We start from the raw sequence: 16,164 nt of genomic DNA, 5'->3' as shown, positions 1-16,164 counted from the left end.
GTTTCTCATTCTCCATAGGGAGGAAAACGGCAATAACTTCCAACAAGAGACAACTGCTCTTCTACTGTATCCCGGTTAGAAACGAAAAAATAAGCAAATTACCAGTCTCTTGAGGCATTTATATGAATATAAAACTAAGGCACTTTACTTTGCAGCAACATAGCTCCTTAAAAATGCTCCAGAGCTTGGGGGAGGGGGGTGATCCATCAATCCCCCCACACCCCTGCCATATGGGGGAGCAAAATTCTGTCAAATAGAAAAAGCCACTCTCCGCCTCCTCCGCCATCCCGAACACTGACGGGTACCGAGTGCGGGGGCGGCCGAGGCGGAGAAGCGAAAAGGCGGGGACACAACACACACACACACACCGCACCGAGGACTGATGAATGGCTTTTTAAAATGTTTTAAAGCTACAATTTCCTCCAGCCGCAGGTTTCTCACCAATTCACCAGCCCCAGTTCCCACCCTGCTCTCCCAACCGCTCGCCCTCGGGAGCTTAGCTGGGCTGAGTCGCCGCCGCGGCCTCGGCTCCGCGCGCCCTACGCCCCCATGCGCGCGGCCCCCGGCCCGGGGATCCCCCACACGGCGTCCACCAGCCAGAGGCCCAATGCGCCCAGGGCGGGACATGCTTCGCACCTGGATGTAGTTGTTCTCGCAGTAATCTGCCACCCGTTCCAAATTCGTGTAACTGTCGAAGAGGGCCCGGCGGCCCCCCGGGATTTCCTCCTCCAGCAGCATCTGCAGCTCCGCCATCTTCACATCCTCCTCCTCCTCATACAGACCGCAGAGGTAGCGGCGGCAACAGCGCCTGGGAAACCCAAGACTGGGAGAGGAGGAGCAGCGGCAACGGCGGCGGCGGCAACTCGGGAGGAGCGAGAAACACCCCCCGCGCGCCACAGGGGAGGGGGCAGCAGAACGGGGGCGGGGCGCGAGCCGACGGACTCCGAGGACGGTCACCGCGGCGACGGACGGCCGGGCGCGCGCACGCGCGCTCCCCTTCCTCCGCCCCCAGGCGCCCGAAAAAGATTCCCACCCTCGGCCGCGCCGCCCGCCCTTCCCCCACTCTCGGCGTTTCCTAGCGACGGCGGGAGTGGGGGCCGGGAAGCGCGCGGGAGTCGTGCGCGGTTAACCCTTCGGCCCCCGCAAGTTGCGTGACTTGGGAAGTGTCCCCGGAGGCCTTTGTTGGTCCGAGTGCACGCGCTATCCGCCTCTGCTGTCTTCCCGCCTGCCCCCTGCGCGACTCCCCTCCGCGTTATTCTCAACCTGAGGCCGAACCCCGTGGTCGTTGGACTGTAGGATAGGAGTCCACAAAACTTCCGTGGAGCTTTAAGTGCCTCCTTGCTTTCCATTTTTCTTTTCTTTGAACTCGTGCATCCTCTTAGGTACAGATAAGTAAATTCCAGCTTCCTAATCCCAAATTTCCTGCACCTAGGCTTTTTGCACTTATTTGCCCCCTAAAGCCGTTGCCCACCGACCCCCCTCTGGGTTAGTCTCCATTCTGCTCTCAGCTCCCCGTCCGCTGGACCTCAGCTTTTTGTGCTTGCCCTGTGATTCGCCTCCTCACTGACATCCTTTTCTGTCATTTCTCTGGTTCTGTCAACTTCCTCGCCTTTTTTCTTCGTAGATCCAGTATTTAAAGTTTGGAAAACGGTTTTGCGGATGCTAATTTCCTTCCTCACAGAGTTGTTACATGGATAAAATAAAAGTTTGTTTCAGTACTTTGAAAAACGTTAAAATGCTACAAAAATTCAAGGTAGACCATTTTGATCTTGCAGTTACCCTTTTCTTGTTCCCAGATACTGTATCTGTTTTCCTAAATCTTGACTATTCCACACAAATTTTAAACTAAAATTTCAAACAACTGCTGAGTTGTCCGTGACCTTAATTTATGCCCTATAGTGTAAAGTCAGGGCTGAGTACATTTGTAGTTCAGAACAGGATCCATTATTTCAACTCTTGTTCTTGCTTTTGTGATGTCTTGGCCCTCCTAGAGTGATTCCTCCCTCCACCTTCTTTTCCCCAGATAATGAGAAAACTATATTATACTTTTTCAAAAAATCATTTGAATGCTATGCCATTACAAATCTCTGGAGCAATCTCTGGTGTTGTTATATTGGCTGTATGATATACACATTAGCAAGTTATTTTGAATTTTCAGTATGGAACCCAAATTAAAGAATATTGAAAATGTTGGTCCAGTCCATCTAGTTTTTTTCTTAACCACTTCAAACATCTTCTGTATTAGTGGTTCTCAAACTTAAGTGTAAAGAGCTTGTTAAAAATGAAGGCTGTAGGGTCACGCTAGAGATTCATTAGGGAGCAGTAGTGACAGAATGGGGTAGTTACTTCAATGATATATGAACTTGCTTCAGGGAATAAGATATGTATGAATAATCAAGTGAATAGAACAAATTAGATAAAACTTTTCTTTCAGACTAAACTTCAGTGAATCCAAAGGCTCCTTTTAGGGGTGCCTGGGTGGCTCAGTTGTTAAGTGTCTGCCTTTGGCTCAGGGCGTGATCCTGGCATTCTGGGATCGAGCCCCACATCAGGATCCTCTGCTGGGAGCCTGCTTCTTCCTCTCCCACTCCCCCTGCTTGTGTTCCCTCTCTCGTTGGCTGTCTCTCTCTGTCAAATAAATAAATAAAAAATCATGAAAAAAAAGGCTCCTATTGAACTGTAACAAGCCCACCAGGTGAGTTAAGTGGTAAACAGACTCTTCCCCCATTACACTTATTTTCACCTGGCATTCTTTCAAATACTGTTTAGCAATTAGCCCAATAAACAGATCTCCCTGAGGCATGATGGTCATCCTAGGAATCACTGCCTGAAAATTCTGGTGCTTTCTTAAACTGACTTGTGACAATCTCTTTGAATCTTAGGTTCTCTATCTGAAAAACTCAAAGGGTTTAACTCAGGTCAGTTGTTCTCAAATTTCAGTGTGGATTGGAATAATTTGGAGGGCTTATTAAAACATAAAATTGCTAGGTCCCACCCCCAGAGTTTCTGATCCAGTTGGTCTCTCCCAATTTATAGTTCTAACAAGTTCCCATGTATGCTGATGAACTGCCTTTCTGGCTCTGAAGGTCTATGATTATAATTTCTGGCAGCTGGGAATCACCACTAAACAAGGAGCTTTTGACACTGAGAGAATGAGATATCACCTCACACTTGTTAGAATGGGTAAAATCAACAATACAAGAAACAACAGGTGTTGGCGAAGTGGAGAAAAGGATCCACATGGAAGTTTCTCAAAAAGTTAAAAATAGAACTAACTAATGCACGATCCAGCAATCGCACTACTGGGTATTTACCTAAAGAATACAGAAATACTGATTCAAAGGGACACATGCACCCTGATGTTTACACCAGTATTATTTGCAATAGCCAAAGTATGGAAGCAGCCCAAGTATCCATCAATTACTGAGTAGATAAAGATGTAATATTTATGAGATATAGATAGATAGATATAATGGGATATTATTCAGCCATAATAAAGAATGAAATCTTGCCATTTGCAAAGACAAAGATAGAACTACAGAGTATAATGCTACGTGAACTAAGTCAGTCAGAGAAAGACAAATACCATATGATTTCACTCATGTGTGGAATTTAAGAAACAAAACAAACTAGCAAAGGGGGAAAAAAAGAGAGACAAACCAAGAAACAGACTCCTTAAATTATAGAGAACAAACTGATGGTTACAGGAGGGGAAGTGGGTGGGGGGGATGGTTTAAATAAGTGATGGGGATTAAGGAGGGCACTTGTGATGAGCACCCGGTGTTGTATGGAAGTGTTGAATCACTATATTATACACCTGCAACTAATATAATACAGTATGTTAACTAACTGGAATTAAAATAAAAACCTAAAAAACAAAAACAAAAAAACACTCAGTGGAATCTAAGGATCCATCTGCTGCCACCAAGATAATTTAAGCAAAAATGAAAACAACCACAAGTTCTATAAAAGTACATGTACCGTGTGTGTATATATTATGTGAGTGGTCGGGTTGTAGGGTTTTTTTGGTTTTGGTCATCTTTTTCCTAAAATGAACGTGGATTCTTTTTCTTTTTTTTTTTTTTTAAGATTTATTTATTGGGGCAGCTGGATGGCACAGTCAGTTGGGCATCCAGCTCTTGGTTTCAACTCAGGTCGTGATCTTGGGGTCGTGGGATTGAGCCTCATGTAGGGCTCTGGGTTCAGAGCAGAGTCAGCTTAAGTTTCTTTCTCCCTCTTCCCCTCCCCCCCTCCATGCATGCTCTGTCTCTCTCAGAGTGCGTGCACGTGAGCAGGGGAGGGGCAGAGGGAGAAGGAGACAATCTCAAGCAGACTACCAGCTGAGCGCAGAGCCCTACGCAGGGTTTGATCCCAGGACCCCGAGATCATGACCTGAGCCAAAACCAAAAGTCAGACACTCAACCAACTGAGCCACCCAGGCACCTCAAACATGGATTATTTTTCTAAGAGTCCAGTGAAACTATTATCTTCCAAAATCAGAGCAAGTATTTTTATTACTACCGCCCAAGGCAACATTTTTTAAGCAATTTTATCCTCAGCTTGATTCAAAGCAAGCATTAAACATTCCTAGATTTTTTTTTTTACATGTTAACCCACTCATGCCAAGTACAGTTGATTCTTTTAAAATCAAATTGCAGTTCTTTATAACAAGTTATACCTTGGCTTTGACCCAAATTTTAATCCTCATTACCATCTCTTGAAATAAATAATCTTGTTTCACATCATCTACAGATCTGATAAGCAAGATTTTGGAGTTCATCATAAGAGATAAGTCAAGGCAAAGAAGAAAGCCTCTTGGCTTGCCCTTATAAATCTCACTTAGTTGTTCAGACCACTATCAATATAGGGTAGTTCCCCCTTACCTTTGGGGAATATGTTCTAGGACCCCCAGTGGATGCCTGAAAACTTGGCTAGTACTGAGCCCTACATGTACTGTATTTTCTTCTATGCATACATAACTAGGATGAAGTTTACAAATTAGGCACAGTAAGAGATTAACAAGAATAAGTAAAAATGGAACAATTATACTGTAATAAAAGTTATATGAATGTGGCCTCTCTCTCTTAAAATATTTTGTTTTACTGTACTCACCCTTCTTATGATGATATGAGATGACACCTAGGTTAAGTGTGTGATTGAGTAGGCTTTGTTTTGTTTTTTAAAGGATTTTATTTATTTGAGAGTGTGACAGAAATAGAGCATGGGCAGGGGGGAGGAGGCAGAGGGAGAAGGAGAAGCAGACCCCCCACTGAGCACAGAGCCCAGTGAGGGGCTCGATTCCAGGACCCTGAGATCATGACCTGAGCCAAAGGCAGACCCTTAACTGACTGAGCCACCCAGGTATCCCATGAGGTAGGTATTGTGATGAAGTGTTAGGCATCTCCTTCCCGACTGCAGTTGATGGCAGGTAACTGAAACCACAGAAAGTGAAACGATGGATAGGGGGAACCACTGTACCTTAAATTTGGCCAGTTTTTAAAAGACTGATTTATTTATTTTTAGAAAGATAGAGAGTGTGTGCATGTGAACACGCAAGCAGGGAAAGGAGCAGAGGGAGACTACCTGCTGCAGGGAGACCAACACAGGACTCGATCCCACAACCCAGGAGATCATGACCTGAGCCAAAACCAAGAGTTGGACACTCAACCGACTGAGCCACCCAGGTGCCCAAATTTGGGCAGTTTTGAGTGGACCTTAAAGGAGTCACAATTATTCAACATTTCATCATTATAGTCCTAAGACTGATGAAAAAGTGTCAAATTCTTCTGCTGGAATAAAGACGCACTAACTATATCCTTTTTTTTCCCCCAAGATTTTATTTATGTATTTATTTATTTGAGACAGAGTGAGAAAAAGAGAGAGAGAGAGAGAGAGAGCTCCCACACACAAGCAGGGGGTAGGGACAGAGGGAGAGGGAGAAGCAGACTCCATGCTGAGCAGGGAGCCCAATGTAGGGCTCCATCCCAGGACCCTGAGATCATGACCTGAGCTGAAGGCAGACCCTTAATCAACTGAGCCAACCAGGCACCCTCTACTAACTGTATCCTTAAGTGAAGAAATTAAGGTAAAGTTCATAATACAATGCCTGACTATGTGGGCTTTAAAGAAATAAATGTTGCTTAACGGAACTGTTTACATCGCACGTCTTACAACATCTATAAGACATACCCATTCAGGGGCGCCTGGGTGGCTCAGTCAGTTACACACCTGCCTTTGGCTCAGCTCATAAGCCCGAGGTCCTGGGAGGGAGCCCTACATCAGGCTCCCTGCTCAGTGGGAAGCCTGCTTCTCCCTCTCCCTCTGTCTGCCCCTCCCCCTGCTCATGCTCTCTCTCTCTTTCTGCCAAATAAATAAGTAAAGACAGACACACCATTCACTCCAGACTTTCCACTAAGATTCTTCCTGCACACCACTGACATGCTAATTACCATAATCATTGTTTTCATTATTAACTCCTTTTCCCTACATTTTCTCTTCTAAATGGCAACATCCTATCAGCTTTAGTATCCTTAACATTATTAAGAGCGTCAATCAGTATTTAGTGCAACTGGATTTTCTCATACATTTTTAAAATCTATTAAAGAGTAGCATCTATGGCACCTAAAGAATAAAACCAGCTGTTTCATATCTGCACAAAAGTATTTCCTGTAATATTATCCCTTTTCCTCATTTTACATTAAATGCTTGGAAACTATTAAATAAGAATGTATTTTTCCTTCTTCAGGAAGATACTTTGTGTAGTTTAACTTTTTTACCTTGAGAATTTCAAAACTAGTTTTCTGGCTGCTATTTTATCAGACAATACCAAGTTAGATAAATGTGTACATATTTTATATATATAGTGTATATTTCAATGAAGGAATATATATATTTCAATGAAATTTAAAAGAATTTCTTTTTGTGCAATTATGTTTCCTATTAGAGATATTAGACAGTACTTAGAAATGCAAGCAGAGGGTGGTGTTTTTTTTTTTAAAGTTTCTATTTAAATTCCAGTTAGTTAAAATAACAGTGTAATATTTCAGGTGTATAATATAGTGATTCAACACTTTCATACCTTACCCAGTGCTCACCACCTATTTCGCCCATCCCCCCACCCACCTCCCTTTGGTAACCACCAATTTGTTTCTATGGTTAAGAGTCTGTTTCTTGGTTTGCCTCTCTTTTTTCCCCTTTGCTCCCTTGTTTTGTGTCTTAAATTCCACATGAGTGAAATCACACACACACACACACACACACACACACACACACACCTTCTTTATCTATTTATCAATTGATGGACACTTGAGCTGTTTCCCTAATTTGGCTATTGTAAATAATGCTACTATAAACATCAGGGTACATGTATCCCTTTAAATTAGTGTTTTTGTTATTCTTTGGGTAAATACCCAGTAGTGCAATTGCTGAATCATTTTAACTTTTAGCTTTTATTTTTAACTTTTTGAGGAAACTCCATACTGTTTTCCAGAATGGCTGCACCAGTTTGCATCCCCACCAACAGTGCAAGAAGGTTCCTTTTTCTTCACAACTTTACCAACACTGTTGTTTCTTGTATTGTTGGTATTAGTCATTCTGACAACTGTGAGGTGTTATCTCCTTGTAGTTTTGCATCTTTTCATGTGTCTTTTGGCCATCTGCATGTCTTTTTTGGAAAAATGTCTTTCCCCCATTTTTTAATTGGATTATTCATTTTTGGGGTGTTATATATTGATTGTTATTTTTTTAAAGATTTTATTTGAGAGAGAGAGCAGAGTGAGAGAGAGAGAGAGCATGAGCAGGGGTGAGGGGCCAAAGGAGAGGGACAAGCAAACTCCCCACTGAGCTGGGAGCCTGCTGCGGGGCTAGATCCCAGGACCTGAGATCATGACCTGAGCCAAAACAGACGTTTAACCAACTGAGCCACCTGGGCATCCCTATTGATTTATTTTTTTAGAGAGAGAGAGTGTGCGTGCGAGTGCGGGGTGGGGGAGGTTGCGGGAGGGGCAGAAAGAGAAAGAGAATTTTAAGCAGGCTTTATGCCCAGTGCGGAGCCCAACGCAGGGCTTAATCCCACAATCCTGAGATCACGACTGAGCCAAAATCAAGTCAGACACTTAACCAACTGTGCTACCCAGGTGCCCCTTGGGTATTGTTTTATAAGTTCTTTACGTATTTTGGATACTAACCCTTCAACAGATATGTCATTGGCAAATATCTTCTCCCATTCTGTAGGTTGCCTTTTCATTTTGTTGGTGTTTCCTTCACTGTGAAGCTTTTTATTTTGATGTAGTCCCAATAGTTTATTTTTGCTTTTGTTTCCTTTTCCTCAGGAAACATATCTAGAAAGAAGTTGTTACGGCCAATGTTAAAGAAGTTACTACCTGTGTTCTCTTTGGGGATTTTTACGGTTTCAGGTCTCACATTTAGATCTTTAATCCATTTTGAATTTAATTTTGTGTATGGTGTAAGAAAGAGGTCCGGTTTTCCCGGCACAATTTGCTGAAGAGACATTCTTTTTCCCATTGGATATTCTTTCCTGCTTTGTTGAAGATTATTAATTGTGGGTCCATTTTTGTGTTTTCTATTCTGTTCCATTGATCTGTGTCTATTTTTGTGCAAGTACCATACTCTTTTTGATTATTACAGCTTCGTAATATAACAAGTCCAGGATAGTGATGCCTCCAGTTGTTTTTATTTTCAAGGTTTGAAAATAGCTTTGGTGGGGCACCTGGGTGACTCAGTCAGTTAAGCATCTGCTTTCACTTCAGGTCATGATCCCAGGGTCCCAGGATCGAGCCCGGCATTGTCCATCAGGCTCCCTGCTGAACAGGGAACCTACTTCCCTCTCTGCCTCACTCTCCTACTCTGCTCTCTCTTGCTATCTCTCCCTCAAATAAATAAATAAAACCTTAAAAGAAAAAGAAAATAGCTTTGGCTGGTCACAGTGTTTTGTGGTTCCATATAAATTTCAGGATTATTTGTTCTAGCTTTGTGAAAAATGCTATTGGTATTTAGATAGGGAGTGCATTAAATGTGTAGATTGCTTAGGGTAGTACAGACATTTTAACAATGTTTGTTCTTCTGATCCATGAGCATGCAATGTCTTTCCATTTCTTTGTATCATCTTCAATTTCTTTCATCAGTGTTTATACTTTTCAGAGTACAGGTCTTTCATCTCTTTGGTTAGGTTTATTCCTAGGTGTCTTATTGGTTTTGGTGCAATTGCAAATGGGATTGTTTTCTTAATTTCTCTTTCTTCTGCTTCATTATTGGTGTGTAGAAATGCAACAGATTTCTGTACATTGATTTTGTATCCTGCAACTTGACTTGAAAGCGTTTATCAGTTCTAGTAGTTTTTGGGGGGAGACCTGAGGGTTTTCTACATGTAGTGTCATGCCATCTGCAAATAGTCAAAGTTTTACTTCTTCCTTGCTGATTTGGATGCCTTTTATTTCTTTTTGTTTTCTGATTGCCATGGTTAGGACTCCCAGTACTATTTGAATAAAAGTGGTGAGAGTATCCCTGTCTTGTTCCTGACTGTAGAGGGAAAACTCTCAATTTTTCCCCATTGAGGATATTAGCTGTGGGTTTTTCATGTATGGCCTTAATTATGTTGAGGTATGTTCCCTAAACCTACTTTGTTGAGGGTTTTTTTTTAATCATAAATGGATGTTGTACTTTGTCAAATGCTTCCTCTGCAAGCAGAGTTTTTTATTCAAGTAATGACACAGTTAATTGACTTCCCATTCTCACCCCCAAACAAGAAAAATAATTATTGGTGATTAATATGTTCATAGTATTTATGCACATTTTGGGTTTTAATCATATTTAAGACTGTCAGGAAATTTTAATACCAAGTGCATAATTTGGACATATTAAACCTTTGAAACAAATATTCCATACGTGATCAAAAGATAAATGGCTGGAATCTAAACTTTACTTTTTTTTTTTTTTTGTAAGTAGACTCTATGCCCAACATGGGGCTTGATCTCATGACCCAGAGATGGAAAGTCATATGTTCCACTGATCTACAGTCAGGAGCCCCTAAGCTTTACATTTCTAGGCAAGATTTATCATCTGAAACTTTCTAATAGTGATAAAAAATCTGGTCTCAATCTTAGGGATATTTATTTAATGGTTAAAATGTTTTAAAGCATATTTTTTTTCAAGAAAAGCTTACTGTGCAATAGAGCATTCTGTGCTTTAAAGCTGTATGAATATACATTTTATGAAATAAGTTTAAAATTATTGAAAAACACATCCTCCAGAATTAGTTTGTAAAAAAAGAAAAAACCCATCTTCAGAAAGTCAGTAGCTACATAGCCCACAATCTCATACATTTTTTTGTTTCATTTTTATTGAAAGTCATATTTTTTGTCTCTTTAGTATGGAAATTATAAACACACAGTATGGAGAATGGTATGATAAATACATAAATACCCATTAATTAGAATAACAATAGCTTCTATATTTTACCTCATCTTCTCATAGTATTCTTTTCTAAAGAACTTTAAGCACGTAAACATGACATTTAACCCCTAAATAGTTTAGTATCTATCTGTAAAAAAACATTTTGCTAATATAGTTAGCACATCGAACAAAGTCAGCAATAATCGTCTCATACTACCAATACCCAATGAAAAACATTTTTCAAGAAGAAATTACTCTAACAAAGAGAGGAAATATATCCAGAATACAACCTGGAGAGGTTTTATTTAAATACTTAGTATTCTGTAATAGTTTTCTTTGAGAGACAACAAAATAGCTCCCTTCCTTACGAATGATAAAAAGAGGAAAAAAAATTAAGTTTTTATTTTAATTACCTGGTATTCATCACAAGTGCATTCTGTAATCCCCATCACCTGTTTCACCCATCCCCTCACCCACCTCCCCTCTGATAACCATCAGTTTGTTCTCCTATAGTTAAGGAGAAAAAAATGTTTTCCATTAAACTATGAGAGTGGGCAATATAAACCTGAAATTGTTCACGGTAATATATCTCTGTGTATAGGTTTATCAACAGTGTAGACAATTTTTCTTGAAAGGTATACGTTTTTGAAGAATAAAAATTCTTTAGTTCTTTAGTTCCTACTAAAATTGGCTTTATGTATCCTTTCCCTGTGAAAAACACTGAATTTCAGAGCTAAAACATAAAACAGATAATAGTTTCCTCACAGCAGAGAGATTACAAATCAGTTCACAAAAACTGATTTCTAAAATTAGCTACTTTTGTTCACACTTTTGTTTAAATTATGTTAAAGATTTTTCTGAAACTTCAAGCCTCAAAATATACTGGGTTTTTATTACTGAAAACTATACAGTGCTGACCTCCACTTAATAACAAGAATTGCTAATGGTCTGTAATGTACAGGTTGATTATGCTTTAAAACCATTAGAACTGTATGGTGAATATTAGCTGGCCTACAGCATGTATGATTTCCAACAGTTGCTAACTTTTATTTATTACAGTCTCTTTCTTATCAGTTTCAGTAATGTTGCAAAGAAAGAGGTTATACTTTGACAAAATTGCCAACTAAATACCACAGTGCATGGTAGTAAGTGTTACATATCAATACAAGGTTGATAAAAGTAAGGATATTCTTGACCACTGATTGCTATGTTCATGAAATGGAATGTAGAAGAGGTTAACGGCAAAAAAAAAAAAAAAAAAAGAAAAGATTCATGATTTTGTCAAAGTAATTTTATGTAGCCTCTTGGAAAGAAAGGAGAACAGAATAATTTTGATATTTTAAAATGGCAGGGAACACTGAATTTAACTACACTTAAAAATACTTCAGTAGGATTTCTTCCTTCCTCCTCCACAGGAATTAACAATATATTTCTCACAGATTTCTGTTAGCTACTTCTATTATCTAAATGCCTACCCCTATGAATAAGTGAATGACTCATATCACTGAAATATTTCATAGGGTTTTATGATGATATTTCACAGAAAATTTCCATTTTACCTTTCATCTGAAAAATCTTTGGCAGTTATGACTAAAATACAGGAAAAGTAAAAGTTCTGTCAGTGGAATGGGGGTTCAGGATGAGATGTTTACTGTACTAGAACACCTGCAACTTCGATATACATGTGTACTATGAAACTGCTTTTTTTAAAAGGTTTGGCATCTATGTATTGCTTATCGTGTATAAAACATCCTACAGAAGTTTAAACCACTTAATGATAAATAATAAATAAAACATTTATGGGCATTTGAAAGGAAAACTGACGTACAACCAGGAAGTATATATAGCATTCAGAACCACCGAGTCACAGCACCATGCTATGTAAGGTCAGACGTGTCCAGGGCTGGCCTCATGAGCTGCAACCAGTGCAGTCCCACTGCTCAGAAGGGCCCTGTGCTTGGGGTATAGCGCTTTGAGGGCACTGTAGTGAATTCTTAAAAATTTTATTTTTGAATTTGTGTTTTACAAGTGGAGTCAATGGGGCCATGTAGCATGCACTGGGGGCTTGAAGACTACTTTTTCCCTCCCCTGACAGGTTCTCAGTGACCAGCTCCCTGGTGCCCTGGGCCCCACCTGACCTCCATCTCCCTACCCCTGCCAGTGAGCACTGCTGCCTTTTGCCCAGGGCAGTAATAGGACTGCATTAGCAGAGGAGTTGAGGAGGGAGGCCCACTTTCTGCCATGGTCATCCTCCAGTGGGGGCCTGGGTGCACCCACCATGGGGAGGTCTGGGCTCCCACAGTGGTTTGTCTGGAGCACCTTGAGGCAGGGCAAGGAAGCAGTCAGCCCTGCCTTGAGCTGGCCACACCACAGCGTGTTCTCTGACTGGTTAGGGCTCTCTGGCCTACCCCTGATCCAGGTAAGTAATGAGTCCTGGAGCAGAGATTTCAATCCCTTAGGGAATCCCTTAGGGGTTTCAAACCATAGTTTGAAAAGAGCAGGCCCATGGGAGGGGAGATTGACTTTATCCCCAGCTAAGGCTCCATATTTTCATTTTGCAATGGGCCCCACAAATTATGTAGTCAGCCCTAATTCATGCCTCTTACAATCAAGATTAACTAAAAAGTCTTTATAAACATCACAGCATGAGGGTGCCTGGGTGGCTCAGTGGGTTAAGCCTCTGACTCTTGATTTTGGTTTGGGTCACAATCTCAGGGTCCTGAGATCAAGCCCAGGGTCAGGCTCCATGCTCAGTGGGGAGTTTGCTTGAGATTCTCCTTCTTCCTCTGCCCCCACTCAGCACACACATTCTCTCTCTCTCAAATAAATAAATTTTTTAAAAAGCCCACCATAGCATGGACTGTGGGACATCTCTTTTCAAGTGTTGTTTTTAGGAGACTATTATCCTATTTCTCTCAGTTACACAGTACACTAAAATAGCCAGTTCTTTTTGCTTAGGGGCCTTTCCCTTTTTTCTTCTTTTTCAAAAAATTCTTCCTTTAGAGAATAAAATCTAAACATGTTAAAAAAAAAAAAAAGCATAAGCCTGAGCATATTCCTATATAATAACCTCTCCCAGTTTAAATTTCCCCCTTTTATATGGGGATTGGATTTGAAATTTTCTATGGATTCTCTTAAATGTAACATAGTAATATAAAGCCTATTAAAGACTAAAGTAATCAAAGCATCAAAGTTTACAAATTAATAAATCCTACTTCTGAGCTCAGTTAGTTAATTAACTGTCTTCAGGGATTCTTAAATTACTATAAACATTAATTTTTTAAAACTGCATCACAGAGGAACTATAATATAAAACACAAACAGCTCTTCTTAGCAAGCATCTCAAAATTTCAGGCATCCATGTTAAGACTAAGAGTTCTTAAGTAAAAGTCATAGTTACTGTTATGAAAAGGTACTGGTAACTACCTCTTATTCCACTGCTTAATAAATTCACATTTTCAAAATTAAGGGTGAGAATTCCTTCCTCCTAAACTTTGGTTCTCCAAAATCCTACTATTCTTTTCCTGGCCTCTGATGTGCAAAACAGAGCTTGATAGGCAAGGGTATCTGAAGTGGGGTGAAAGGAAGTGAAAAGGTCTGTTAATGGGACCTGTCTAGCAGTGCTGGATTGGAGTTCAAGCCAGAAGGCACTTCTGAGGTGTCTCTTTACACATGCCTGGCCAATGTAGAGAAGTCTCTTGTGGTTCTGAGTTGACCTATGATATCAATTGTGGTTTAGATTTAGATGATTTCAGGGAGACTGGATCAGTTTTGGGGTTAACCAAGACATCTGGTCCAGAATTTCCCAAACTTCCCTAGGGCCCTCCTGTAAATCTTCAAACTAAGAAAAAACAGAAACTCATAATGGACTCATGGTTCTACTTCAATCCAAAATTTCACCTTGGGTTTGAAACCAGATCCATCTCTGATCATGGAGAGAACAAGACATTTATCTTGGTGGGATTGCTGTGCTACAGAACTGCCCTATGCCTGATTTGCATTTTCCAAAATTAAAGAATTCCCACAGGGCACCATGCAGACAGAAATACACCAGAGTGCCCAATTCTTGTGATTAAACCCTATACTGGGAAAGATGAAAACCTCAAAGAGACAGACATAAAATTTATACACACATTAAGAAAGGTTGTCATGGCAACTTTGCTTGAAGATATGTATTTTTAAATCTAAGTAAATTTAACATTCAAAACACATTTGCATCTCCCTCAAAGGCTCTGTATCAAGAATATTTTTTAAAAAATTTCCAATTCCTTCTGAAGCTACAGCTCCTTGAAAGCCTAACAAAATCCTATGACTATAATAGCAGCATACTTAAGCACCTATTTTCAGAAGGATGTGAGAAAAATCCAAAGTAAAAGACCAATAATCTTACTAGTTCCAGAAGCCCTAGGCTTCTCCCTCTAAAACTTAAAATTGTGAGCAGGCTATGCCATATAATCTCTACAAATGTAGGCCCTTTTAAGCTCTAAAGATCAATTCTCTATTAGCTGATAACCTTGCAACACAAGCAACAAATCATGAAAGTTGAATGTACCTAGTGCTGCCGTATGATTAAGCAACAATTCATACAGATGATACAATAAATATTGCTCCTTAACCTAGTGAAGCCAATTCTTAGTATTGTTCATCTCACTCCGAAAGTTCTACAGTATTCCTATTTGGCATCAGTGTTGACAGTTTTCCTTGATGAGACCCCTAGCTTCTTCTCTTGCTCACACACTAAAAATAGCAAAAATAATGGTTTGCCCCCTAACTGTTCCTTGTGCTTCTTTCCTCACTACAGCCTATAACTGAAGCCTTTCATGTTGTCATGTAATCATCTGTAAGTTCTTTCCTATGTCCCTTTTAGCCACTAACCTAAAGGATTCTTGAGCTACTTCCAAACCCAGGACCTAGAGAGTTGAGTGCTAGAAGGTTAAGCTTTGGAATGTAAGACTTTAGGGTTCTCCCTCCGAGGGGAGAGCAAAGGAGAGAGAGAACACAGTTATAATGTCTGTTTTGTTCATTGCCATACTCCCAGTGCCTCACGAAAGACACAGCACGCTTGGTAAAAAAACTGTTGCTTGACTAAATAAGTCCCATTTCTTTGGATAGGAATATAAGTCAGGACAGGAGTGTACGGGAGAGTCAGTAGAGGTACAGGGTGCTGTGCTTTCACAGGGAAAAGAGTAGAGATAAAGGAGTGAGAGAACATGGAATTCAGGTGGTTTGGTTCTAAGACTAAGCTGTTCTGGAGAACCTCTGGACCATGCACAGTTTAAGGAATTAGCCAAGACAGACGTTCCTCAAGACTCCTAGTTGTCTCTAGGTCATGTTGGATAAAATGGGTTCTGTTCTATAGAAGACTCATTCCATGGAACACTGGGTTTACAGAATAAAAGGGGTAATTGAAAAAAAGGGAACCTACATCAAATACATTATGAACAATCAGGGTTATTATATCAAGTTAAAATAGGTTTCTTTACAGTTGAACTTCTCAGCACTTCCGATATATTAATAAGTATTATAAATATCTGAGAAAGAATATAATATCGAGAATCTGACAGTGAACATCATCAAGTAACCTTTTCCTCAGAGTATCTCACAGGACAGCGTTCCATGAAACACACCTCAGGAAATAATGCTCTCACGAACCTAATGTAAAAAAATCTGTTCCTTAACCATTTCCTCGTTTAATGATGATCTGGTGATACATACAGGAAGGAAGAAAGGACTACTTGCTTACCAACTATTTTG

The 16,164-nt window shown here is 40.4% G+C and overlaps 1 protein-coding gene across 11 annotated transcripts in view; it reads right to left on the bottom strand.

The window, feature by feature from the left end:
- Nucleotides 1-1,054, bottom strand: part of ABI2 (abl interactor 2) — a 115,129-nt gene extending 114,075 nt beyond the window's left edge. For 4 of the 11 annotated variants that reach the window (XM_044381243.3, XM_026492144.4, XM_057304199.1 and 1 more), the window contains exon 1: nucleotides 637-979. In XM_044381243.3, the coding sequence (XP_044237178.1) occupies nucleotides 637-753 (117 nt within the window). In that variant the 5' untranslated portion in view covers nucleotides 754-979. Of the gene's footprint in view, nucleotides 1-636 lie in introns of all 11 variants that reach the window. The other 7 variants (XM_026492142.4, XM_044381239.3, XM_044381244.3 and 4 more) reach the window with 5 other exon arrangements.
- Between the last annotated feature and the right edge of the window lie 15,110 nt (nucleotides 1,055-16,164).

This window comes from Ursus arctos, unplaced genomic scaffold (assembly GCF_023065955.2).
Source record: "Ursus arctos isolate Adak ecotype North America unplaced genomic scaffold, UrsArc2.0 scaffold_1, whole genome shotgun sequence".
In the NCBI taxonomy this organism is placed as follows: domain Eukaryota; kingdom Metazoa; phylum Chordata; class Mammalia; order Carnivora; family Ursidae; genus Ursus; species Ursus arctos.
This window is presented reverse-complemented; position numbering and strand designations above follow the sequence as displayed.